Source organism: Pipistrellus kuhlii, unplaced genomic scaffold (assembly GCF_014108245.1).
Source record: "Pipistrellus kuhlii isolate mPipKuh1 unplaced genomic scaffold, mPipKuh1.p scaffold_m20_p_45, whole genome shotgun sequence".
Taxonomy (NCBI): Eukaryota; Metazoa; Chordata; class Mammalia; order Chiroptera; family Vespertilionidae; genus Pipistrellus; species Pipistrellus kuhlii.
Genome location: NW_023425546.1, coordinates 1,269,091 through 1,296,479, shown reverse-complemented (window position 1 = coordinate 1,296,479; position 27,389 = coordinate 1,269,091). Strand labels below are relative to the sequence as shown.

Sequence of the window (27,389 nt, the reverse complement as noted above, 5' to 3'; positions counted from 1 at the left end):
GAACAGCACCGCACACGTACAAGCCCAGTAAGTGTGCGTGAGAAGTGGCCTCACTGTGTGTGGGAGGAGGGCTGGAAGAGGAAGATGGCTGGCAGGACCGGATGCTGGCGGGCAGCTCTCTGTTGAAAACTGCACTTTATCCTTCAGGCAATGGGGAGATGAAGAGAAAAAAAAATTGAAATCTTAAAGCCGTAATAAGCAAACTGTGTTGAGTGTGGCTCTTCCACAAAATACCACGGCCTGGGTGAGTCTATTTTGAAGAAGTGGCGTTAGAAGAAGTTTAAGTTTAAAAAATTTGGCTCTCAAAAGAAATTTCAATCGTTGTCCTGTTGATATTTGGCTCTGTTGACTAATGAGTTTGCCGACCACTGTCCTAAAGCAAAACACCTTTATGACTTAAAACTCCACATATATAAGCCCACTATCTGGTAACCAAGAGCTAACCATTAACAATGATTGACATGGAACCTAGTCTCACTTTTCATTACTTCAATGACATGGAACCTAGTCTCACTTTTCATTACTTCAATGACCATTGAAGTAATCATTCTTCATTCTTTTAACAACAGCTTATCATTCTTTTAACAACAGCGGATAAAATCTTTTGAGTTTTACTATTTATGTGTCTTGTACTATATTGTTTTTACGTATGTTCAATTATACAACATCCTGATGAAAAATACTATGATTAATCCCATTTGACAGGTGGGAAAACTAAAGCAGAAATGTTCTAGTCAGATGGTGAGTGAGACAGGATTCAAATCTGGGCTGCCTGACTCCGAAGCCCTAAAAAAGTAAACCAGTCTCCTGGCTGCTCAGTTCATTTACATCGCGTAAAACAACAAAGATATGCATGTGGTTATTGTAACTTAAAGTATCATGCGAGGTCAGTGATTCCTAATTTTTACTGAACAGAAGAATCACAATTCACATAACCTAGAATTTGATTCAGTAAGTCTAGGGTACAATTTTCAGAGAGCTGCAATTTTAACCATAAGTCCAGTTAATTCTGAGTCACATGATCCAGGAACCAAGCTCTCATAAACCCTGGGCTAGATGTCCTAGAAAATGAAGGATATTTGAACTTCCTGTCTTCCATGAGTTTACAATCTAAAAGGGTAAAAAAAAAACAAGGCACACAAACAATACAAAGCAATTGAAGAAAAGCAATACAGGCAGAACAGAAAAGAGATGTCAAGGAAGAAGAGTCATCAGTAATGAAATGAAGTAGGTTTTCATGAGAAAAGGAAAGACACTTCCTGCAGACTTTCAGGAATAATGTTATATAGAAAGGAAGGTATGATGAGCAAACCACTTAGTAAAAATAGAGGATTTGCATTTCAGAATGGAAAAAATGTCAGAAGAGTAGAGGCTGTGGAATGACCTCAATGTCAACCTACACAGTGTCATCACTGGGAAGCTGCTAATGGTTTTGAGGAAGGAAATGATAAAGGACAATAATATTCTTTGAAGATCTGCATGATCTTGCATAGAATAAGACAATAAAATGGTTAGGCTGTTAACATTCTAATCTCAAAGAAATGAGTCAAAATAGAGTGGTGAAAAAGATGAAAACAGGAGAAATGGTAACTCTTAATGACTCTGCACATGTAGGGCGAAGGCAACTATCACAGCTAAATGATTTCTTCACCCCTAAGTCCAACTTGTATCACCATCAGATTCATATTAGTTTTTAAGAACTTTTTCTTATTACAGAGGTTCAAAATATATAAAGTTCATTTATTCAAAAGCAGCCCATGATTAAGAGGTCAATAAACAGGCCTGGGTATTGCCAAAATACATATCACATAGTTCAGATACTAAAAAAATATTAGTAATTTATATATCATACACATATATATATTATATATAAAGAACAGTACTCAGAGCTATACAATCTTATTTTACATAAAGTTCTATAATAACAATTTGATTCAATTCTAAGATCTGAATTTCCAAACTCACCAGTTTAGAAGCAAAAATTAGAAGGGGAAAAGATCATTTAAAAATCTGAGATTCAAAAGAAATGAAAACTATAAAAAAGTACACACATTTGCCGAAGCCGGTTTGGCTCAGTGGTAGAGCATCGGTCTGCGGACTGAAGGGTCCCAGGTTCGATTCCGGTCAAGGGCATGTACATTGATTGCGGGCACATCCCCAGTAGGGGGTGTGCAAGAGAGGCAGCTGGTTGATGTTTCTCTCTCATCGACGTTTCTAGCTCTTCATCTCTCTCCCTTCCTCCTCTCTGTAAAATATCAATAAAATATATTAAAAAAAAAAAAAAGTACACACATTCACTCAGGGTAAATTCTCCACAACTGTATTGAAATTCCCAGGGGAAAAAAAAATTTAATGTGAATTTTCCTTCATGTTTCAAATACTTACCATAAAAACAAAGTTTTAAACATGTTTTAAAGCTATATATTTTAAAACAACTATTTACCTGATTAAAAGATAATTTAAAGGATGACTGGTACATGACAAAACAGTTCGCTCATCAATAACCAAGGTTTAGTCAATAAGTAGTTAAGAAAGACAGATTTTACAACGAAGTTTGAAGATAAGAATCTTTCTTAAGACATCTAATTTGGCCCCACTGAAGTTTAGTTTGAGTAATTCTTCCCTGATGGCTGTGCTTTGATCTCCATGTTCCAAATAATATGGAAGCATCCTCAACAAAAATTAACACCAGCAAACTGGTCTTAAATACATGCCCTATAAATTGACCTACTGAAATCAGGTAACATCATTTGGCACTAACATCCTATAGCAACAGGCTGTGTCACAACTTTTAAAAGGACTTTAAACAGAGCAACACACACAGGCTTCTCACTTGGTCATCAACACTCTTTAATGTTTATTACAATAATATCATATAAGGACTTCACTGATTTATAAATAGATGAAAACAACATTTGGGGGGGGGGCGTGGAGGGGGAAGATGAATGATGTTAACTGACTCAAAGTTATACCTAAGTTTAAAATATATACCAAAACCATATACTTCTTTAATTATGTAGAAGTAGCCTATATAATAAAAGGCTAATATGCAAAGCAACCAAACAGGGAACAACTAGTTGCTATGATGCACACTGACCACAAGGGGACAGATGCTCAACACAGGAGCTGCCCCTGGTGATCAGTGCACTCCCACAGGGGGCGCACTACTCAGCCAGAAGCCTCTCCTGCCTCCACAGCAGCCTAAGGAGCAGCTGAGTGCTAAGGAGCTTGCCTCTAAGGAGCAGCTGAGCAGTAAGCCTACTGCTTACTGCTAAGGAGTAGCAAACAAGTGGTAAGGGGCGAGCAGGTCCAGGGATCCGGCCTAAGCTGGCAGGCGGACTGAGGGGTCCCGGACTGGAAGAGGGTGCAGGCCGGGCTGAAGGATGCTCCCCCATCCGCGGTGAATGAATTTCATGCACCGGGCCTCTAGCACCATATATTAATTAACAGAGAATAGTTTAGGTTTCAGCTAGATATTTTTAAAAAAGAGCCGAAGCCGGTTTGGCTCAGTGATAGAGCATCGGTCTGCAGACTGAAAGGTCCCAGGTTCGATTCCGGTCAAGGGCATGTACGTTGGTTGTGGGACATCCCCGGTAGGGGGTGTGCAAGAGGCAGCTGGTCGATGTTTCTCTCTCATCGACGTTTCTAGCTCTCTATCTCTCTCCCTTCCTCTCTGTAAAAGATCAATAAAATATATTTAAAAAAAAAAAAAAGAAATCAGTGTATGCTTACAGCACTGTAACATTAAAATAAAACTACCTTACTATGTTGTAGGGATAAGTCAACAAAATGAAACAAGGCCTCTCCTATTTCTCAGACACAGCAAAGGATAGAGAAAATTAAAGAGCATGCTTATTTCAAACCTCTCATCAAATTATCAGAAAATTAAGACATCAAAGATTAAGATTGTGGTACAAACAGCAGTCAAATATGCTATATGATAAATATTTAAACAAATGAATCCTACCCTAACATCCTCAAGATCTATGTGGGGTAACCATCCTTGCTGGCTAGCAGCAGGCAATAGGATAGTAATTGATGCCAAAGAAATGTGCCTTGGAGACAGGATTTTTCAAATTGCAATTTGAGACCCATAAATCGATTTAGTGGATTTAGCATTTTTAATGAAAGAAAATGAAATGTGATAGAAATCACTGGACGGCACCACATGTCATAAGGATAAACACTGCTTTGTGAAAATTTTCATCCATAAGTAGGTATGTTCTGGGTCCTGATGCTAACAGTACTTCTCTTTACGGAGCATGGTTTTTAAAAAAGGAGTCTGGAAGCTCCTAATCCAGAGATCTAGGTCCGGTGGATGGCTCTGGACCCAGGGCTGGGTATTTTCCATCGTCCTCAGCTCCCACACAAAAGCTCTGCTCAAGATGACTCCTGGGAGTCAAAATGAGCTCCAGGGCAGCACGAGGAAGAGCTAAACTTACAAGAGCACTCAGGCCCCCAGCAGCCTTAGGCGGGGCCTACAGCTCCTGAGAGGTTAGTGACAAGGAGCAGAGCTCCTCCTTCCTCCGCTGAAGTAAACAGTCCGGCTCCTGCAATCAACTTTCTTATCTGCAGCTCCCAGCCTCCCTGTCCCAAGAGAAGCAGCACACACTCTCCAGCCTCACCGGGGCCCAATGGGCTTCCAGTTACCAGTGCTGGGGCTCCGCCGCCCCGGCCCCCGGAGAGGCCCGTACTGCCCTCCCAGGCCCGGCCCCTCCAGCCCAGTCTCCAGCCCCGAGCCCCAGCACCTCCCCGCAGAGGGCGAGGCGATTCCCCCAGAGCTTTTCACACCCCACCGCTTCCTCCGCCCCGGGACTTCCGGTTTGGTTCTGGCTCCAGAGGTTCGGGGACAAGTTTCCCTGCTGTGGAGGCAGCCGGCCCGAGTCCTCGCCCCCCCCGGCCGGCCATGGCCGCTCCCAGCCAAACGCCCCGGCCACGGAGGCGCCCTGACTCTCAGAAACTGGCACTGGCCGCCTCTTTACCCCCCCCCCCAGCCTGGGCCCCCGCGGCGCCCACCGCCAGGCCGCCGGCCCTCCTCCCGGCAGGCCTGTCCCCCGCCGCTCCCGCTCCCGAGGGGCGCCTGGGCCGCGGGTCCCCAGGAGGCGGCGCCGACTCCACTCACCCCTCAGCCCGGGAGGCGGGAGCTCTGCGCCGTCCTCCCCCCTCCCGGCCGCCACCGCGGAGCCGCTCGGCTGGGCCTCGGCCCGGTCCCCGCGCCCCGACCCGCTCGGCCTCGTCCCCAGCGCGGGCCCAGGAGCCCGGCGTCCCAACCTGACCCGGAAGCAGCAGTCAGGCCCACACCGCCACGTGACCCAGGCGCAGCCTGCGTCCCTGCGTGAGTGGGCGGGGCCGGAGGAGCTAGGCCTCGGCCGGTCTCGCGGTGCCGGGGCGGCGGGGTCCGCGCTGGCGCGTTGTCCCAGGAGCTGCCTTGCCGCCATGCTGTCTCCTGTGCGTCCAGAGGGGCAGCCGGCGGAGGAGCGCGGGTGGTCGGCAGCCTGGGAGCCCTGGGCTGAGCCTCCCAGACTCACTTGGAATGGTGCCCTGGGGACACTGAGTTGTGGTGGGACCCGACCAGCTCACTTCCAGTCTCGTCCGCGCCCTCACCAGGTGTCCTCCAGGCTGGGATCCAGCCCCATCCCAAGATGCGGGTGCGGGTGCGTGAGGATGGGGAGCGCCGTGCCGCCACGCCGCGTCCTCCCTGAGGCCGGAGAGTTCGGGGCGCCGTTGCCAATGGGGCAGAAGGAGCTTAGGCCCAAGCACCGTGCTTAGGCTTCTTCAACTTTACCGCCTCCATCAAGGGGGTGTTTTATAGATTTGAAAACTGAAGTTCACAGACGCTCGGTACCTGTCCCTGACAGGCAGTTCGAAGTGAGCAGGCTGAGATTGGAACCCAGGTCCCTCCGGCACCACAAGGGCCACACACTTTCCTAGGCTGTTGCTGCAGCCCCGCGCACACTGTGTCTGACCCGAGGGGCAGTGATTGCTACATGGAGTAGGATGGTGCTGGCTGACCCGAGGAGAAATCAGCCTTGGTGGGTGTTAGCTGAAGTGTTAGAAGTTGAGGTCTGTTGCCTGGGCTGTGTGTGCTTTCGTGTGGTGTGTGTCAGGAAGCAGGTGAGGGGTTGTGGTGTGCCTGTCTGGGATATATTATTGGTTCCTAGAGTCAGGGAGACAAAATTCTTTCAGAGGGACCCAATGGCCGTTCCTGGGGACTTTTCTCGTTTTTTGTTTTCTCTTGACCATAGGTAGTAGCACTTAATGGAGTTGAAGGGGGTGGAGAAAGCTGGTTAAAGAAAGTGCTTGAGGCCAACAACGGTTTGGCTCCGTGGACAGAGCATCAGCCTGTGGACTGAAGGGTCCCGGGTTCAATTCCGGTCAAGGGCATGTACCTTGGTTGCGGGCACATCCCCGGTGGGGTGTGTGCAAGAGGCAGCTGGTCCATGTATCTCTCTCATTGATGTTTCTAACTCTCTCTTCCTCTCCCTTCCTCTCTGTAAAAAATCAATTATATATATATATATATATATATATATATATATATATATAATTATATATATAATTATATATATATATATAATTTATATATATATCAATTATATATATATATATAACAAAAACATATATATATATATATATATATATATATATATATATATATATATATATGTTTTTGTTTTGTTGTTTTTTTAAGTGCTTGAGGATCAAGGGCGGGGTGAGTCAAATCAACCTGGCTTAGTTTGTTGAGAACAGGGAGCCTTCTGGCATCTTAGAATGAATTGCTTTGGGAGTATCAGGGTCATTGCCATGTTCACATTCACATTCAAAAAATAGAGGGCAGAATGAAATATGCAGAGAGGAGGAAAAATTGGGTGGTTGCTCCATGGATACTCAATGATAGACTTGTGAGTTCAGGTACCCCTGGGGATACCCAGAAATACGTAGCAAGTTAAATGTATTCTGAGCAATTAGGGAAAAGGCAAGAAATGTGGGTCATTACTATTGACAAATACCATGTACAAGGTCTATAAATGTATTTGTGAGTGTTGTATATGGCCAGGTATGATTAGTTATATGCCTTTCTATTTATTTGAGATATTATTGAGTCACTTTCTTTTGTTCCCTCCTCTCCCCTTATAGAGCAATTCCTAAAGACAAGACCACTGTCTTCACCCATCTCCAATCTCTGCCCACAAGGCAGCCAGAATTTTCTTTCCAGAATTCACATCTGATCATGTGGTTTCCTGTTTTCTCTTACTCCTTACCTGTCCTGTCCCGTCTGGTAGCCACTATCTCCATGTGGTCATTTAAATTTAAATTAACTAAAATTAAGCTAAATTAAAACTATATTTCCTGAGACATATGACACTAGCCCTATTTCAAATGCTCAATAAATATATGTGGCTAATTTTATCCTGTTTGACAGTGTCTAAATAGAATATTTATATCATCACAAAGTTATTGGGCAATGCTGCTCTCTATTCTCAATTCCTCATGTTTCTGTTCTTTGGAAATTTGTTTTGCTAAGCTCTTTGCTTGAAAGATTTTTCTTCTACTTCCTTGAGACTGAAAATTATACATGATTGCTTGTTTTCTTATTGGCTCCTTGACAAGCACTCAATCTCTGTGAAGAAGGAACTAAGCCTGTTTATACACCACTGATACTTCATTATGTCTAAATGACTGTCATAGCGCAATAGAGCAGACAGTGAACTAAAGTAACAGAAAATAGTATAAGAAAGGAACATTTTATTAGAACTTGTGGATAGATTTGATTTTTTTAACCTACAAACAAATTTCATATGGTCCAACCTAATAATAAGGAAAAATTTTCAAAGAATTGGAGGTGTTTCAGTTGGTTCTAATGAGTTCCCTGTCACCTGGATAGTTTAAACAAAGGCTGAATCTGTTGGAATAATATATAAAAAATTATTGGATAGGTTGGACTGGTTGACCAGTCTGATTCTAAGTCTGTGTTCTGAGTCATTAGTTCAACGTTGATTACACTCTAACAACAACCACAGCTGCTTTCATTGCCTCTGTGCCAGGCGATGCTCACTATAGTTCACTTAACTTATAGCCTTCAGTCCTCACAATAAGCTTGTGAAGTGTCTTTGGCACCATCCAAGTTACTGAGTGAGATGCAGGTTAAGTAATACACGCCTTGCAAAATACAGGTAGTAAATGGCAGAGATTGAATTCATAGTCTTGTAATTTCTTGTTTCCTATCATTGTGGCCAGAGAAGATATTTGACATGATTTGAAAATTTATGGAGACTTGTGTTTTTCCTAAGACATGGTCTACCATGGAAAATGTTCCACGTGCACATGGAAAGACATCAATTAAATCCATCTAGTCTAGTTCGTCATTTAAGGCTGCTACCTGAGGTAGGTTCTCATTCCTTTGCTATCTATCTCTCTTCTCTCTCTGACATCCTTATGATCTGATGTTGTTTAGCCTGATGATGTCACAGACGTTTCTTAAATTCTCTTCTATTTTAAATTCTTACTGTTCTTAGGGCCGGCAGGGTTCCTACAGACAGCAGCTAAAGTTCCAGAGGGCACGTGTGGGAGGCAACCAATTGATGTTTCTCTCACATCAACATCTCTCTCTCTCTCTCTCTCTCTCTCTCTCTCTCTCTCTCTCTCTCTCTCTCAAAAGTAAAAATTATGTGATTGCTATTTTTAAAGAGCGTATAACCCACTTCAGACCACTTAGTCTTTTTGTCTTCTGCCAGGCTAAGTCTGTCTGTCCCTGCAGCTAATCCCACAAATGCAATTTAAGGAAGCCTGGAAATGAAATAGTGGTGCCAATCTCTAATTGCTGTTGACAGCAAAGAGGAGGAAGCAATAGGAGCGCCAGAATCCTGCCCTGCCCCCACCCTGCTGTTGATGAAAACAGAACAGCAACAAGCTGCCTCTTACAGCAGAGTCTTGTCTCCATCCTCAGGGTACCAAACTCCACTCCAAGGAGATGAAACAAAATCTGTTTTTCTAAACATAAAAAAAAAAAAAAAATTGTGTGTGTCCAATTATATACATCATCTGAATATTGCATTGTATTCATCACCACCCCACATTTTTTCAACAACCCTAAGACTCGGTGTTGCTTGCTCCACTAAAGGCTATCTCAGCCCCCTGGACACGGCCTTGCATTCCTACCTCGTTATGTCCTAGACCCAACACTCCAGGACCTGGCTTGTGTATGTTCCACTTTTGCTGCCTCTTTGAGGGGAGTCTATCCTCCCAGACAGAGCACAATGTATCTACGGCATCATTTCCTACAGTCTAATGTGTCCCGGATTTCCTGGATTGGTGCGTGGCCTCGGTGGACGTGCTACAGAAACGTCCACCGAGGCCACGCAACAATCCAGGAAATGGTGCCAACAGGTGAGAAGCCTCTGGTCCCTGCTTCCTCTGAGTGTTTGAGAGTCTGAGAGCACATGGACGGGGCAGAGAAAACTAAAGTACTCAGCGTTCCGCCACTGCTTTGCAAGTGGGAGGGTCACTGCACTTGCCTGTTTGATCTCCGTCCTCTACAGTACAGACTCTAGGGGTCTAGCCTGTTGATAGGAGTGAGTCCCCAACACAGCACCTGCCACATGCACCGACTCCCTGAGGTGTGAACCTCAGCCACGGGAATGTCACACAGGCTCTCAGCTCTTAGGCAGATCAAACCCCAGTTTCTCTATGCTTGTTCTTAGGCCTCTGCTCTGCGGCCATTTGTGATAGAGAAGCTGTTGCTTTATTACTTCATAAACATCTTTCTTGGCCTCAGCATTGTATCTGCTTTGTGTATGGTAATAGTATTTTTTCATTTTTCACATTTTGAAATTAATAAAATTGAACAAAAATGTTCTATCAATAGTGACAGAATTTCTCTTGCCTTGGTTGCTTTTAAATTGCAATGCGGTTGTTGACCCCTTCAGTTCTAAAACGAGGTTTTTCCCCTCTGGAAGCCACACCCAGGTTGTGTGTGTGTGTGTGTGTGTGTTTGTGTGTGTGTGTGTGTGTGTGTTGGGGGGTGTCCCAATGAGAAGGGCACATGGCATCACGTCTTTGAGGGGCACACTGCAGGATGGCCAGTGTCAGCCTGGAGCACCCTGTCCGTCAGCGGCCTCTCCCGTGGGGAGAAAGCCCCTTTCAGCAGAGGCCTGGGAATAGCCAGCTCAGGCCACCGAAGGTGTCGTTTCTCCCTGTGAGAAGGTCCCATAGGAAGCTCTAGCTTTAGGCGAAATCTTTATGAAAGGATTCCTTCTCTGAACTTTCCAAACAGGCCTCTTTGTTATTACCCCAGGGGAGCTGACAGCCAGTGGGAATCGAATCTCCCTTATCGTTTCCAGACTATTTTACCTGCTGCGCACCCCCATTGGCAGGAGGGCCACAAGGGGTTCTCTCAAGCTGCGCTCCCCCAGCCTGCTGCTCTGAGATGCCCCCGCCCCCTGCGCATTTAATTCCTGCACCACAGGGAGTCCCCTGGATTCCAAAGGAAAGGTAAACTCCTTGGAATCCAAAACTAGCAGCAGTTCACAGGGCGGCGGGAGGATTGGTTATCGTGATATTTCAGTCTCACCTAACCAATAAGAGGGCTGGTTGGCAAGTTCCCAGGATGAATATTCTCATATGAGCATTGAATTAGAGAAAGCCATCTACACGCTCAACTTACACCCCACTGAGTTCTGAAGTAGAGATCTTGTGACGGTTGGGGCCTTGCAAAGCAATTAAAAGAAATAAAGCAACGTATTATATTTTAATTGATGTAATCTTCAAGCTCCCAGTGGGATCTGGGTGATATCTGACTAGAGTTACCCTCGGTATCAATAGATGACTATTCTGTGAAAGTGCATTGAGGAAGACAAAACGCTACAAATCCTGAACTTCATTAACATGCGGGTCTGTTTGGGGGGATTGGCTCCGACTCCCAGGACTACAAATTGAAAGAATCCACCCAGACTTTTCAGAGATTTGAACAAAGAGCTGCAGCGGGGTGGGGGTGGGGCTAGGGGTGGGCTGGGGGTGGAGAGGGACAGAGAGAGGGGCAGGTGGAGGGGAAGACACAAAGTAGGTTGATGCTGCATTTGCTGTTAGCCTGGATACAGGACAGGCCAGATCGTTCTTCCCAAACCCAAGCAGCTCTCATCCGTCACCAACATTTCTGGGTTTGTTTGTTTTATTATAAATATTCGAAGAAAGATAAACAGACAAGAAAACCTGTTTATACAGTACACAGACTCCGATGGAAAACACAGATGGGAAAGAGAGCCAACAACCAACAAGATAACAGTAGAGCCCAGCCAGGGAGAGCCGGCTGGCTGCAGATGGCCTCCCGGTCGGCTGAGCACAGCGCGGGGCAGCCCCCGCTGACAGCCGTGTCCGCGCAGGCTGACCTTCATTCCACGCGGTGAAAGGAGCAGACGTGATAAATAATTCATGGGGACATTTACCTCGGTAACCCAATACAGAAAGCTGCTATTGATCAAGATAACCTGCTTATAAAAATGAGTTGTAAAAAACACCTTCCCACCCCAATGTGAGCTCACAATAGGGACCCCTCTGTCAGAGCACAGGCTGGAGCTGGGGTTGGGGTGTGCACCGCTAGGGCTGGGGCTGGGGCCGGGTCAGTTTCCCTCTGGGGCCCTTCTCACCAAACCTGTGTTTCTCCTGAGGCTTGCAGCAAGGTTTAAAAATACTCATGTCCTGTACTGCTTGCTGTCATCCAGTCGTGAAAAAGAAAATATTTAAAAAGAATTCAAATTCATGAGCAAGAAGGTCAGCCTAGGATCAAGCCAGCACCCTTCCCAGGAGTGACCGGGACTGCCCGGCCAGCGCCAGCCGGCAGCTCCAACCCCTGTCCTGGCACAAAGAGGAGGTCGGCCAACCCAGAGGGCAGAGTCGGGAATGAAGCACATCACTTCCCTTAGCGCGTCCAGCACAGCGACGTTGGGAGGCCATTTGGTTCAAGTGGTGGTGGCGGGAGTGGTGGCCACGGCTCTGTCTCTCCGCTAGCTCTGACGCTTTTAAATTACGATCAGAAATTGCATAGCATTTACGTTTTCCACCAGAAAATGAGAATTCTCTACGTGAGCGTCCTAATTGGTGAAACCAGCCATGGCCATGTAGCTGCCAAAGCCGCACCCCTTCCGACGGGCGAGGGCTTGGTCCCGCAGGTGGCGGGCACGCTGGATGGCAGCGGGCATGCAGGGCGGTGCCAGCAGCCGTCTGGGTGGCACATGTGGTCTGCAGGCAGGGGGAGCTCAGTGCTTTCCTGAGGCCACGCAGCTGCTGCCCAGGCCCAGGTGAGGCTGAGGGTTCCTGGCTCCAGGCCTGGGAGGTGGCGACAAGAACCCACATCTCCCAGGAACATGCAAACCTTTGATTGCTTGAGGTCATTTCACACACGCGCGCGTGCACACACACGCACACACCCACACCCACATCCACGTATGCACCGTCTCCTGTCCACTAACAAGAACTCCCCAGCCGCAGCAGCAGCTGGGGTTTGGAAAAAGGAGGTGCAGGTGGCAAACAGTGGGTCCCAGGCAGGGTGCCCCCTCCTCCTCTGGCTGCGGGCGGGCACTCCCTCTGCTCAGAGGATGCCACCCAGAGGCTGTGCCCTCAGCTCCTCTCCCTGTCCTCCCTTCGCGGTCACACCCACACAGACCAAACCCACCATCATAATAAAAGCCCGGAGGAGGGAAAGGCCAGGCCCCCGGCACCTGTGCGGTCACTGGCTGGGCACCTGAAACGTGACTTTAGTGAGCTTTTATTTTGAGACGCTCCACCTTGTTCTTCCAGAAGCTTCTGCCTGGGGCCAGCAGCACGCAGAGGCTCAGATGGCCAGGCCTGGCTGCTCTGGCCTAAAGGGGGGAAGGGCCTACAAGCCCTGGCCCAGCCTCGTCCCACAGGCCCACACGGAACAGAGCCCAGTGCAGGGAGCGCAGAGCGCGGAGACAAAAGGGTCGTGAACAAAAGTGTACAAATGCAGAAAGGAAAACTCCCCATGGAGTTTATTTTTCTTTGTGAGGCCAGCCCGAGCGCAGCAGCCCTTCCTCAGGGGGTTCCGCCAAGTCCCCAAGGCCCTGCAGGACCCGCTGTCCTCGAGCGGCCCCAGAGGGCCCTGTGATCCGGGGTGGTGCGCCCCGCTCGCCCATGGCCGCCTTTGCGGGGCGCGGGGCTCTCCAGTCCGCCGTCCCGTCCCCGGTCCGTTCCCGGGGGACAAGGGTGCGGAGCCGCTGCACAGGGGCCTTCTGCTGGCGGCCGCGGTCCAGCTACTCGGGCTCGCCGCCGCCGGGCGCGCGCTCCCAGGCCGGGCCCTCCTCGCCGCGCGCGGCCCGGCGCGGGCCCTGGAAGCGGCGGCACTCGGGGCAGACCCGCACGTGCGCGCAGCCCCGCGCCGCCAGCGCCGCCTCCCGCGCCAGCCGCCGCGCCAGCTGCTCGGGCTCCGCTGCCGCCCCGCACAGCTGCCCGTTGCTGAGCGTGGCGCTGGCGCGGGGCGGGCGCTCCTCGGGGCCTGGGGCCCCGGGCCGCACCCCCGCGCGCCGCCGGCGGGGGCCGGCGCCGTCCTGGCACAGGATGATGCCGCGCAGCTCCGCCACCATCTGCCGGCAGATGGACACCTGGAAGACAGGGCAGGGCTAGGTCAGACCCGCGCACGTGGCCTTGGACCAGAAGGTTCTGAGAGCCTTTCAGCCCATCATCTCCCTCCCATCGCCTCTGCCAGCCCTCTCAGCCCAGCCCTCCAGCCAGTCTTGGTCTGACACCTTCGAAGTCAGTGCCCTTTCAATGGTGCCAAAGCGCCCTGCCTTTGGTCACTTACCTAGTGTTAATTTTTTTTTTTTTTTCTATTAAATGCTGCTAACTTCACAATTCCTCTCCCTGAAAACTTCCAGTGATGCCAGTTGCCTTTGGACCCAGAAGCCCTTAAATAATAACTCTTCTACTCTATGCCAGTCTTTCAAGTATTTGAAAAGCTACCCTGTCTCCACAAACATCCTGTTCTCAGGCTAAAGATTCTCACTTCTTTTGGTCAACTGTTTAGACTGGGGAGCATGCATTCTAATAATTGGAACGACAAAACCACAGCGACACCATTCCTTCGGATCCACAACGTCCTGATATGAAACCCTCAGGTCCAGCTGTGTTTCAGAATGTTTGGGGTTTTAGGAAGATAATACAACACACATATGATTAGCATATATATCGCCCCGTGGGGGTCAGGGGCAGATTCTATACTCAAGCACATTGATATTTCTGTAGCAAACTGTACTTGCCTTCACACTGAATGAGACAAAGAACATACACAAAATTTCATACCAGTTCAAGTTAAGCATTGTCACCAAATGCATTTGTTTAACAAGCTTATAAAAAAAAAAACTTGGAACTTTTGGAGTTTCTTAAATTTCAAAATTGTGGATAAAGAATCATGAACCAAGGGGCACACCTAGAGGGCCCAGCTCAAGTGACTGGGGAGGCTGAGCCACTGGCCCTAAGGACACCTACTACAAAGGCCTCTCTACCAATTCCAGGAGGCATAGCAGCTCTACCCAACACATATAAACAAGCACAGGGAAGCAGTGAAAATGCAGAGACAGAGAAACATGTCACAAGTGAAAGAAATGGAAGAAAGCAAACAACTGGATACAGAGTTCAAAACCAATTATAAGGTTACTCAAGGATCTTCTTGAGGCCTTCAAGGGACTTAGTGAGAATTTGAAGGATCTTAGTGAAAATGCCAAAGACATGGAAAAGGACCAGTCAGAAATTAAGCATACCTACCTAACTGAAATAAAGAATAATTTACAGGCATTCAACAGTAGAGGATTTGAGAATCAAATTAACAATTTGAAATATGAGGAAGCAAAAACCACCCAATCAGAAGAGCAAAATGAAAATATGAAGACAGTGTAAGGAGCTTCTGGGACAACTTCAAGCATACCGACATCACATCATAGGGGTGCCAGAAGAAGAGAGCGAGCAAAATGTTGAAAACCTATTTGAAGAAATAATGACAGAAAACTTCCCCTATCTGGTGAAAGAAATATACTTACAAGTCCTACAAGTGCAAAGAATCCCAAACAAGAAGAATCTAAAGAGGACCACACAAAGACACGTTACAATTAAAATGCCAAGAGCAAAAGACAGATAATATTAAAAGCAGCAAGAGGAAAACAATTAATTACCTACAAGGGAGTGCCCATACGACTGTCAGCTGATTTCTCAACAGAAACTATGTAGTCCAGAAGGGAATGGCAAGAAATATTCAAAGTGATGAATACCAAGAACCTACAACCAAGAATACTCTATCCAGCAAAGCTATCATTCAGAATTGAAGGCCAGATAAAGAGCTTCACAGATAAGAAAAAGCTAAAGGAAGGAGGATCCAAGATGGCTGCACAGGTAAACACCTAACCGCAGCCGCACACAACAATTTCAATAAAATACAACTAAAATACAAAATGGACGTTACCCAGAGCTACAGGAAAGTCGACTGACTAGAAATTCTACAACGAGAAGGAAAGAGGAAAACCAGAGGAGCTGTAAAAGCCTAAGGTATGGAGACATGGTGAGTGCGCCGAGAGGACGGAGCTGGAGAGGAGGGGATGGCTGAGTGCCTGGCTGGCGTACCCTAGCAGGAAGGAGATAAAAGCTCCGGATTGTGCCGAACTCCAGACCTGACAGCGCTGAACCCCAGTTCTAGACCAGACCCTGGAGACCCAGGCTCATACAGAGGGAGCCTGGGCTGTGAGGTGGAATATCAGGGGAGCGGCGAAAGGCAGAGCCCCTGGAGGCGCGCACATTGCGCACAGAGGACAGACTGTTGACTCTGCTGCTAGATTGCCCTAGCGGGAAGGAGACAAAAGCTCCGGACTGTGCTGAGCCTCAGTTCTGACTGCTCTGAACCCCAGTTCTAGGCCAGATCCTGGGGACCCAGGCTCATACAGAGGGAGCCTGGGCTGTAAGGCAGAAACCCAGGGGAGCGCGAAAGGAGGTTCTGGAGGCATGCACAGAAAACAGACAGTTGGCTGTGCCGCAGGATTGCCCTAGCGTAGGGGTGTCAAACTCAATCAGAGAAGGGGCCAAAATCTAAAATCCAGCCTAAATCGCGGGCCAAATGGTTTACTGAACAGTCATAAACTGTCATTGTGATGGAACCGCAGCGGTGTGCAGTGATGACAGCGCGGTGCGGGCCACATTGCAAGGCCTGGCGGGACGGATTTGGCCCTCGGGCCTTGTGTTTGACACATGTGCCCTAGCGGGAAGGAGACAAAAGCTCCAGACTGCTCTGAATCCCACTTCCAACCCCACTTCCAGGCTCATTGGGGGAGAGCCTAGACTGTTTGGTAGCAGGCAAAACTCAAGGGCACCTCACTCTCAGGGGTGCTTACAGCGAGTACCAAAGGACCCTGAGTCCAGTAGACTCAGGAGTCTCATAGGCGTGGCTGACTGAAGCCAAGACTGTAGGCTCCACCCTGAAATTCTGCCCGTCCCAGCTGAACACAGAAACTTTTAAGGCTACCAACTCAGGGAAGCTGCAAAAATGTCGAGACAAGGAAATAGATCACAAACAAAAGAAATGGAGGACAAAAAGTGACTGGATATAGAGTTCAAAACCATGCTTATAAGATTTTTCAAGAATTTCCTAGAAAAGGTAGATAAGACCTATGAGGATATGAAAAGGGATCAACTAGAAATAATAAGGGATCAACAAGAAATAAAGAATACATTGTCTGAAATAAAAAATATTATACAGAGCCCTAAAAACAGAATGGAAGATCGCAAGAATCAAGTCAAAAATTTGGAACATAAAGAACCAGAAGACACTCCTCCTCAGAAGCAAGAAGACAAGAGAATCCAGAAAGTTGAAGATAATGTAAGAAACCTCTGGGACAACTTCATGCGAACCAACATCAGAATTATGGGGGTCCCAGAAGAAGAGAGAGAGCAAGATATCGAAAACATACTGAAAGAAATAGTGACAGAAAACTTTCCCCACCTGGTGAAAGAATTAGACTTACAAGTCCAGGAAGCGCACAGAACTCCAAACAAAAGGAATCCAAAGAGGACCACACCAAGACAAATCATAATTAAAAAAGAAGACCACACCAAGACAAATCATAATTAAAATTCCAAGAGCAAAAGACAAAGAAAGAATATTAAAAGCAGCAAGAGCAAAGCAGGTAGTTACCTATAAAGGAGCACCTATACGATTGTCAGCTGATTTCTCAACAGAAACCATGCAGGCCAGACGGGAATGGCAAGAAATATTCAAGTTGATGAATAGCAAAAACCTACAGCCAAAAATAATCTACCCAGCAAAGCTATCACTCAGAATCGAAGGCCAGATCAAGAGTTTCACTAATAAAAAAGCTAAAGGAGTTCATCACCGCCAAACCAGAATTATATGAATTGCTGAAGGGGGTTCTTTCGGAAGAGAAAGTAAATAAAGATAAAAACTATGAACAACAAATACGTAACTATTAACAAGTGAATCTAAAAACCAAGGAAATTAAAAAAAACCTGATGAACAATATTAACTGTTGAATATAATAGAATCAGAGGTATGGAAGGGGAATGAACTGACGATTCTCAGGGAAAAGGGGAGAGGGGGGTGTGGGAAGAGACTGAACATAAACTGTGCACCTATGGGGAGTGGGGAAAGGGCAGAGGGTGGGATGGGAACCTGGTGGATGGGAGCAATGGAGGGAGGGGGGGAGAGGAACATTTGTAATAATATGAACAATAAAGATTTATTTAAAAAAATAAGTAAAAATAAATAAAATAAAATAAAATAAAAAGAAAGAAAGAAAGAAAAAGCTAAAGGAGTTTATCACCACCAAACCAGGATTACATGAAATGTTGAAGGGTATTCTTTAAGAAGAGGAAGAATAAGAAAGAAAAAAAGATAAAATATATGAAGAGTAAAATGGCAATAAATACATATATATCAACAACTGAATCTAAAAATAAAAATAAATGAATAAGAAATCTAATGAACAGAATAAACTGGTGAATAAAGTAGAATCAGAGGCATGGAAATGGAACAGACTGATGATTTTCAGAGGGAAAGGGTATTGGAGGGCAGTGGGAAGAGATTAAACAAGGATTTTATATGCATGTATATATTACCTATGGACATAGACAACAGGGTGGCAAAGGCCTGGAGTGGAGCGGGAACCAGGTGGAGAGGGTCATGGGGGACAAAGAGGGGCATCTGTAATACTCTCAACAATTAAGATTAAAAAAACAAACAAACCCTTTAAAGCAAAACCAATTTAAAGCAAAAAAAAAAAAAGAATCATGAACTTGAACCGCTACCACTATTATACCCATTTCATAGTTGTAGAAATGGAAGCTCAGATATTATAAATCTTGCTGAAAGTTATTTGACTAATAAATAGCTGATCTAGTGTAAGGAGTCTCTGGGACAACTTATCTACTATTAGAACCTAAACTTGTCTACTGCAAAGGGCAGGCACACTGTCTGTCCTCTGCCCGTGCTGCAGGACACATGCCCAGTCTGTGTCAGGAAGAGCCACCTTCCTGGTTCCTGCTCTTCTCTCCTGGCTTCCAGCTCTGCCCACAGGCTGTTCTTCCGCCATAGCCGATCGCTCAGGAGCTCTTCTCCATCGTACCGTTGGGAGTCCCCACTGGAGTTACCACGGTCCGGCCAAGCCACGGGTGCGTTTTTGGGGAATAACAGAGCGTGCACCGACCCTCCACTTAAAGCAGCTACAGGGAAGCGTGTCCTTTAAAAGAGGACGGCCGAATGAAGAACGGACCTGGATTCTAAGCACGCCGTTGTTACTAAGTAGCTGAGACTCCAGGCAAGGTCCTGGACTTCTCTGTGCTTCTAGAAATAACTGCAGCAGCTGGGACAATACCACCTGCCTGGCCTGCTGCAGGAGACAGGAATGTAACCCTATGCAGGTAGTGGCGGTACCCTGCATACTGCACCACAGCCCTCCCTGCAGCGCAGGGCTGCGTGCTGTGTGCGGGCGGGGCGGGTTGGCAGGGGAAGGAGGACTCTTCCTGTCTGGGGACGAGGCGGGAGGACGGAGAAGGCTTCCCAGGTGGCCTGGTCTGTCTGTCTAAGGCACATGTGTCAAACACAAGGCCCTCGGGCCAAATCCGTCCCGCCAGGCCTTGCAATGTGGCCCGCACTGCACTGTCATCACTGCACTCCGCTGCGTTTCCATCACAATGACAGTTTATGACTGTTCAGTAAACCATTCGGCCCGCGATTTAGGCTGGATTTTAGATTTTGGCCCCTTCTCTGATTGAGTTCGACACCCCTAGTCTAAGGAATAAGTAGAATTCATTTGAAGTGTGGTCAGAGCTGCGGAGAGATGTCTGAGAGAAGCCAAGGCCCAGGAGACCGGTGAGGGAGAGTGTCCCGGATCCGGCTCGTTCTGTCAGGCACATTGAGGCTCGGCGAGGCCCCGCATGTTCTCTCTGCTTCTGTCCGTTGGGAGGGTCAGACCTTCCAGCATGACCTTCCAAAGCCAGACTGCCCGGATGGGTGGAGGGCTGAACGGGAGGTGAGGCAATGGAGCCTGAGGCCGCTGGTTTGGGAGAGGGAGGGAGAGACTGAGAGTACTAGCAGGAATATTGATATTTTGAACATATAGAGTAAATGAGCATGTTTTTAGATTTTGGGGAGAGCAGGGATGAATTGAAAGGGAGAAAAGATAATCCTAGGGTAGCTGAGAAAAGATGGATCAAGACAGAGATAGAGCCCTGGCTGGTGTGGCTAAGTAGATAGAACATTGGCCGAAACATAAAGAACCAGAAGACACTCCTCCGCAGAAGCTCCCTAACTGAGACCCGCACCTGCAGGTGGCACCTTCAGACGGGACAGTAAGGCGCACTTTCCCTGAGCAGCGGGCACTTTTGCCTGTTTCCCTGTACCACGGTGCAGCTAAGGTTAGTCATGTAGGACCTCATTGTTCATACAAACCTTTCCCATATTTACTTCCTGGCTGTTTCCTAGCAGACTCTGAAACCTGGCAGCAGAATGCCTGTCTGGGGCTGCATGGAGGGAGCTCTGAGGCCAGTGCCCCGGGCCTGTCCGGGCTGCTCTGTCCTCAGGCCTGCACGCACCTGCAGACAATCCCTCTGTCCGCGCATGAGCTGTGAACTTCGCCCTTTCTGCCAACACCATAGGCCAGACCCCTCTGGAGGTTTACCTCGGTAGCTTCTGAGTGTCGGAGAGTCCATAAAAACTCCAACATGGCCATAAAAATGGCCACGATTAAGCCACAAATAAGAACCACAAAGATTCCACCAATATTCTCCATTCCCAGTCCTGTAAGAAAGTGATAACAAAAAATAGTGTAAAAGAGCAGGAAGACATAAACACCCACCAAAATGCTGAAGTCACCTCAATGGCAGATGCTTTTCTTACATATTCCTGGAGGAGATATAACTTTGCTTGGAGGAAAAGTGGGGAGGGGGCCTCGTTGCCAATGGGAGAGACGGGAGAAAAGCTCCCGAAAGGGCCCTGGGAGGGGAAGGGGCGTTCTAAGGAAAGAGCTCAGGGGAGTTTGATTTCGCCTGTGACACCAGAATCCCGGTGCATTCCAGTACTTCCATCACAATGTCGCCCATCTTATTTCTCGTGTGTTTGCTTGATATGGAATGATTGTTTTAACCAAACTATGGTTAGAGGAAGATATGTTTACTAAAATGCTAATTGGGAAGTTAAAGCCTTTTGCTTCTCAGACCAGTAGTTCCCAAACCTACCTACCATCAGAATCACCGGGGAAATTTGTTAAAATATCGATTCCTCCTTGTTCCCAAACTATCAAACCCACACCTCTGGAGATGGACCAGGAATCTGATTTTAACACATCTGATAGGTGACTCTGTCCAGCCAGGCCATAATTAGGTTTCAAATAGGCATTTTTGGAAGCTGTAGTTGACTAAGTTCCTTGACATCAGGCATAGTGTCTGGTGGGACCTCCGTGCCTGGCACACCCCGTGTGGCAAACGCTTGGTAAAACACCTGGGGGCTATATGGTTGCTTCCCTTCCACAGCGCCGCCCCCGGAGGGCAGCTCTGTAACTGCACGTGGCATCTGCATTAAAGAGAACCACCCAACAGTACCTCCCACAGGAAGACGCCTGGGGCTGGTCCCTGCCTGCTCCAGGTGCTGCCATGTCTGCATGTCCGGTCCGCAGTGTTGTCATGGGATGTGCAGCTACGGCGGCGCCAGGGGAAGCCAGCTTCACCCAACACCTAGGGTGAGCCTGGGTCCAGCGCAGACCGCCCTTGAGAGCTGGTGAGAGAGCCCTCAGCGGCTGCGTGGATGCCTGAGTTTCCTCTCCCAGAACCTCAGGAGCTGTCTGTTTTCTTGTTTGGTTTTACAATAACCTAGTACAGGCAGCGCCTCCGACACTGGGACACTGCAACACTGCACCACTGTGAGCAAGTGAGGCCTGCCCTGTACAGGGGCCAGGTGGGTGGTGCTCTGTCTGCAGCACATCCCCGGCCTGTGGGTGATGGTCCTGGGCCTGGGGGGAGGAGGCTCTGTGGGTGATCAGCCAGGGCGTTACTTTAGCTCAGTGCTAGGCGAGGCCCACAGGGCAGAGGGCAGACTGCCTTTGAGAGGAGAGGTGCTGGGGGGTTACTGCACACTTGCACCCCTAGCCTGGGAGTATTTGGGCAGAGGCTTTTGTCCACAGAAACATCAGGATCCCTGGGAGGTGGGGCACCCAGGATCCGGCTGGGGCAGGCAGACGCTCCAGCGCCAGGTTTCCGGGGTTAAGGACTAGGTGCGGGATGTGCCCCTGAGCTCCATGGACAAGCTGTGGAGTTCCCTGCTGCCCTGGGGAGAAGGCAGCCGCGTTCCCAGGGAAGAGTTCCCACCAAGGACGCCACCTGGTCTGGCAGCCCCCAAGGGATTGCCAGGTGCTTCCCAGCCTCCTCCCCTGGACGGGCTTCCACCTCCCCTTGTGCTCCTGCAGGGAGAGTCCTGCCACTCCGGGTCCCCCACCCTGTGGGCTCTGGCTCTCCCTGCCTGGGCTGCCCGGCCCCCTCTGCCTGCCCTTTTCCTCTTTCCTCCTCACGGACATGCTCCCACGTTGCTGCTTCTCTTAACATGAAAGGATGAGCAGGAAAAGAGGATGGAGACAATCCAGATGCAAAAATCCTGTGCCCTCCAACTCTGTCTGCTGTACACCCTCCTCCTCCCTCCTTCCTTGGACAAACTATTTGAAGCAGTTGTTTATATCAGAGCTATTTTAAAGACATTGTAAAACCCTAAAATGCTTACATTTGGAGACCACACCTCACACAAAAGCAAGTATTATAGAAGAAAATGCACTTCTTATGTGAAATGCATTTTTAAATTTTTTCTTCTGAAATGACTTAATGGGGAAAAAAGGTTATAATTGGTTGTGATTTCTCAGCATTCATTATACAAAATGAGAAAAATCTCACAAAATTGTTTCTAAATGTAATGAAGTTTTTATGAATACTACATTTAAAAATTAATAAAGTGAAAACTATGTCACATTTTGGAGGTATTTAATTAAATATGACTGTCTTAATTTAAGTTTGCAGTTTTCTATTTGCATAATTTTCTGGGGCCTCACACATAATTTTGGCTGCTGGGGGCTCGTGTCCGTGGCATTGGGAAGTGTCCTGGGGGTCGTGTCCATGGCATTGGGAAGTCGTGGCATTGGGAAGTGTCCTGGGGGTCGTGTCTGAGGCATTGGGAAGTGTCCTGGGGGTCGTGTCCGTGGCATTGGGAAGTGTCCCGGGGGTCGTGTCCATGGCATTGGGAAGTGTCCCGGGGGTCGTGTCCGTGGCATTGGGAAGTGTCCCGGGGGTTGTGTCCATGGCATTGGGAAGTGTCCCGGGGGTCGTGTCCGTGGCATTGGGAAGTCGTGGCATTGGGAAGTGTCCTGGGGGTCGTGTCCGTGGCATTAGGAAGTGTCCTGGGGGTTGTGTCCGTGGCATTGGGAAGTGTCCTGGGGGCCGTGTCCATGGCATTGGGAAGTGTCCCGGGGGTCGTGTCCATGGCATTGGGAAGTGTCCCGGGGGTCGTGTCCGTGGCACTGGGAAGTGTCCTGGGGGCTCGTGTCCTTGGCATTGGGAAGTGTCCGGTGGGGTCGTGTCCGTGGCATTGGGAAGTGTTCTGGGGGTCGTGGCCATGGCATTGGGAAGTGTCCTGGGGTCATGTCTGAGGTATTGGGAAGTGTCCGGTGGGGTCGTGTCCATGGCATTGGGAAGTGTCCCGGGGGTCGTGTCCATGGCATTGGGAAGTGTCCTGGGGGTCGTGTCCATGGCATTGGGAAGTGTCCTGGGGGTCGTGTCCATGGCATTGGGAAGTCGTGGCATTGGGAAGTGTCCTGGGGGTTGTGTCCGTGGCATTAGGAAGTGTTCTGGGGGTCGTGGCCGTGGCATTGGGAAATGTTCTGGACTCACACTTGTTTGTCCTAGTCACTTCTCGTACCATGCCACTTTCACTTGCACCAAATGTTCCAAGGAACATGTCATGCCTGATGGCTTGGGAAAGGCCTAATCCTGGCCTTCCGGCTGCCGGCAGCCTGGGTGTTCATGCTGCCTATCCTGCCACCCTCCCCCTCCGGCCTTTGCTCACTGGGGGCACAGTCTCCTCCTTTTCCTGCGTGTGGCCTCTTGCTGCTCTTCCACACACCAGGCTGAGACCAATCCTGACTTTTCAGCACCTTCTTCTCCCTCTCTCCCACCACTGCCTGGGCCAGGCCCACATCTCTGGGCAGAATGCCTTCCTGCTGGTAGCTGTCACCTTCCAGCCCTACTCCACACGGAGTTGCCTGGGTGTCCTTTCTGAGAAGCACAGTCGAACTATGACACACCTTCTGGTAACAGCTGTTGGGAGCCTCCAAGGCACCCACTGTCACCCCTAGCTGACCTTCACTCCTGTGAGTACCTCTGCCTGGGACCTGTGCCCATCCCATTTACACCCTGGCTACGCGCACCCCCCTCCCCCGCCTTTCAGATGGAGCTCAGGGTCGCCCAGTTTAATTCTGTGTCATCTGGCCTCCTCAGCGTCCGGGAGGGGGCTCAGCCTGCAGCCCTGCAGCCGCGTGGTGGGAGCCCGATGAGAGCCTGAGAAGCGGGTGCTGAAAGAACGAGCAGAAAGAAAGGGGTAATGACGTTCCAGACGCAGAAACCCGAGTTACAAAAGCTTTGGGTCCATCCTGTGATGTGTATTCACCCCCAATTATGTTTTGTTTGAAATAATAGAAAAGTGTGGCAGCCCTTGCCCAGTGCTCCCAGCCTGGTCAGAGGCATCAGCCCAGACTGCACTGAGCGGCTGGTCAGGGGGATGATGCCCACTATGCGGGGCAGCACTGCACGCAGGCGGGGGGCCGTGGGGGGCAGGCAGGTGGTGGGCAGGCAGGCAGCAGGGGCTGGTTCTGTGCTGGGTGATCTTGATTAGACCAGGGAAGTTTTCTGGGGGCCTGAGTGTTTAACAGGATGCTGCTGGGAACCAGAGTCCCTGAGCCAGCACAGGGGCGGGCTCTTTCCCAGCCTCTCCTGTGTCAGGGCCGCATGTCAGTCATGGGCACCGCTCCAGCCAGTGGTTCCTGCTGAGTGGTCCCCCCACCTAGGGGAGCCTTACAGACCACTCGTGCCTGTAGGATGTGTTGGAAAGTGGAAGCGAGCATAGCTGCTGGCAGAGGCAGAGCTGAGAGACAGGGGAGGGAGCGCGAGTGCTGAGAGGGGGAGCACTTTCCTACTGACACTCCGCCTCGGCTCAGCTGTGGCCCAGAGTAAGATCGAACCAAGTGACACAGAATCGAGCTCTCCCCACAAACTCATGGCTGCTAAGTACTGTCGTGGTGCCACACACAAATACAAATGACAGCTGACAAGCACCTTGCTTCTAAAGCTGAGTCCCTGAGGAGCCGGGAGGGCATGCCTCAGGTAGACCTGGCTCTCCAGCCCCACCCACCCGTCCACTCTGCCTTTGGCACGGACTAGGGGATCTGCACGTTGGGATGTGGGTGCGCACATGTCTCCTCCACAAGCCTTGCAGGTCTCAGGTGGCGCTGTAGACATGCGCGAAAGATGCAGGGCCATTACTTATGGACAAGGAAGGGACAGCTGTGGCCTGGGAAGCAGAGACAGAGACCCAGGAGCCACGAGGCAGGTGGGAGGCAGGAGGGCTGTGCAGTCTCTCCAGGGGACAGTGTGGTTCCTTTCTGCCATTGGTCAGTCAGTCTGTCAGCACACATTTCTAAGGAGCTTCCTGAGCCAAGCAGGATCCAGGGGTTCCAGCTCTGTGCAATGCTCCCCACTGAAAACATTTGATCAGACATGAATTTTTCCACCAATATGACTTTCAAGTACCTTCGATTTCTGAATCACATTCACCTACAAATATATCCAATGGCCCCACCCTCCACTTATTTGTTGTGAACAGCAGCTTCCTGCAGCCACGTGTGAGCTGCCCTGCACGGCCTTCCCGGGAAAGATGCTGAGGGTCAGTCATTTCTCCTTGCATCTCCTGGGGCCTCTGTGGACGAGGCCTAGCCGTCATGGAGAAAGGGATGGAGAGAAGCAGGGAAAGGGAATGAAATAGAAAGGGGATGGGAAAGGCATTTGATAAATTTTGCAATTTACCAAAACACAATTTATGGGGGAGGCACTTTACAATTTATCCGAATCTGAGCTCAAGCACTTCATTTTTAAAAACATTTATTACGTCATTCAATTATTAAAAACACTAAGGAAGGCCTGTTGCCCAAGTTTTATAATTAAATAAATGAAAATTCAGAGCACATAAGTTGCCCAAGTTTTTACACGTAAGATGTGAAATCTAGAAAAATTTCACTGCCTGGCTAATGTTCTTTATACAAATCCAGTTGTTCTTTGTAAGTGTTTACCATGAACACAGCTACCATGCCACATGTTTAAATTCAATCCTAACAGTTGCCTTGTAAAGTCAGCACTACCCATTTAAATATATATATATATATATATATATATATATATATATATATATATATATATATATATATATATATATAGAATTGATTTCTAAAGAGAGAGGAAGGCAGAGGGAGAGAAACAGTGATGTGAGAGCAAAACACTAAACAGCTGCTTCTTGCACGCCCCCTACTGGGATCAAGTCTGCAACTGCAACTGAGACATGAGCACCCACCAAGAACCAAATTGGCAACCTTTGGTGCTGGGCCCCCAACCAGCTGAGCCTCTGCTCTTCCTTCCATTTTCCTGACAAGGAAGCCTGGGGCCTAAAGTCAGGCCACCGGCTGGGCCCTGACCCCACCCACACACCTGTCCCAGGAGCCGGGGTCCCTCCGGTTGCAGGGGCTGATTCTGTAATCAGCCGGGCGCCCCATGATGGAACTCATCTCTGGGACCCTCACTCGGAGCGACTGGGAGGAGGGGCCCCAGGTGTGGCTATTATTCCACTGATAAAATCCCCTTCTCTTCTCGAGAACATGCATCACATGTTTGAATTGATGATTCACTGGCTTAGTTTCCAGGCAGAGTTGGCGGCAGTCTTATGGCTGCGACCCCCGGTGAGGCCCACCCGCTGGACCGCAGTGGCCTGGATTCCTGACCGCGCTTTGCATTTGATCAGGGAGAAGCTTTCTCTGCAAGCGTCTCTCTAAGACACCTTTTAAACTCCCACGTGTGGGCCCAGGCTTGGCTCTGTCCAGAGACACCAGGAAGCCAGGACCATCAGGCGGGACCACCTGCGAAGACAGAGAGGAAAGCATCCCCAGAACTCCCCTCCCACACCCCGTCACTTGCCCTCTCACTTTCCCAAGCTGTGCTCTCAGGATCGTGTGAGGAACGGCACTGGCCACCCTCCCGTCCTTGAAAGCAGACCCTGAGTGTCACAGTCGGGGGTGCAGTGATGCTCCTTCGAAGCTTGATGGTGAGCTTGTGTTTTTCAAGATGAAGGCATTTTGTTGCCTTGGAAGCCATGCCTGCCTTTCTGAGACTCTAGCCCTGGTTCTGTGAGCTGCCAGCACCCCTCCCCCTTGAACTGGGAGGCGGGCACCTGCGAGTGCCTAGCAGTACTTCTTCCCATAGGAGCCGGGTGAGAAAATAAGTAGAGTCGTGTTTTGGAGAAGAAAAGGCAGAAAAAATGAAACAGCTTGGAAGGAAGCCTGCTTCCCTGTGCTTCTCCCGCCCCCCACAGGAGCTCCCGGGCGGCAGGAGGAGGGGTCTTCGGGGTCAGCCATCCTGCCCTCCTGGCTCAGGAGGGGTCTCCTGAGTAGCACGTTATCTGAGTCTGACGGCAGATTTGACCAAGCAAGGGCATCTGGCTCCAGCAGGGCTTCTCCTGGGTCAGAGGTCACGTGGATGTCGTGGCCAGGACACCTTTTGCTTGGCTTCGGCCTCTGCAGATGCCGTCCCTGCCT

General features: G+C 49.1%; 2 protein-coding genes and 1 long non-coding RNA gene across 5 annotated transcripts in view; 1 reads left to right on the top strand and 2 right to left on the bottom strand.

The window, feature by feature from the left end:
- Positions 1–5,255, bottom strand: part of TBCEL (tubulin folding cofactor E like) — a 70,577-nt gene extending 65,322 nt beyond the window's left edge. The window contains exon 1 of one of the 2 annotated variants that reach the window (XM_045572346.1): positions 5,123–5,255. The gene's annotated coding sequence lies outside the window, so the exon portion shown is untranslated. The remainder of the gene's footprint in view (positions 1–5,122) is intronic. The other variant, XM_036412610.2, reaches the window with a different exon arrangement.
- Positions 5,256–5,290: 35 nt separating this feature from the next.
- On the top strand, positions 5,291–8,089 carry LOC123651295. The gene is made up of 3 exons (XR_006739917.1): positions 5,291–5,648; positions 5,994–6,063; positions 7,138–8,089. It is a non-coding gene; the product is annotated as an uncharacterized LOC123651295 (long non-coding RNA).
- A 5,157-nt stretch (positions 8,090–13,246) lies between these two features.
- GRIK4 (glutamate ionotropic receptor kainate type subunit 4) overlaps positions 13,247–27,389 on the bottom strand; it is a 187,246-nt gene continuing 173,103 nt past the window's right edge. For both annotated transcript variants that reach the window (XM_036412602.2, XM_045572352.1), the window contains 2 exons: positions 20,184–20,302; positions 13,247–13,613 (listed from right to left, as the gene is read on the bottom strand). In XM_036412602.2, the coding sequence (XP_036268495.1) occupies positions 13,266–13,613; positions 20,184–20,302 (467 nt within the window). In that variant the 3' untranslated portion in view covers positions 13,247–13,265. The remainder of the gene's footprint in view (positions 13,614–20,183; positions 20,303–27,389) is intronic.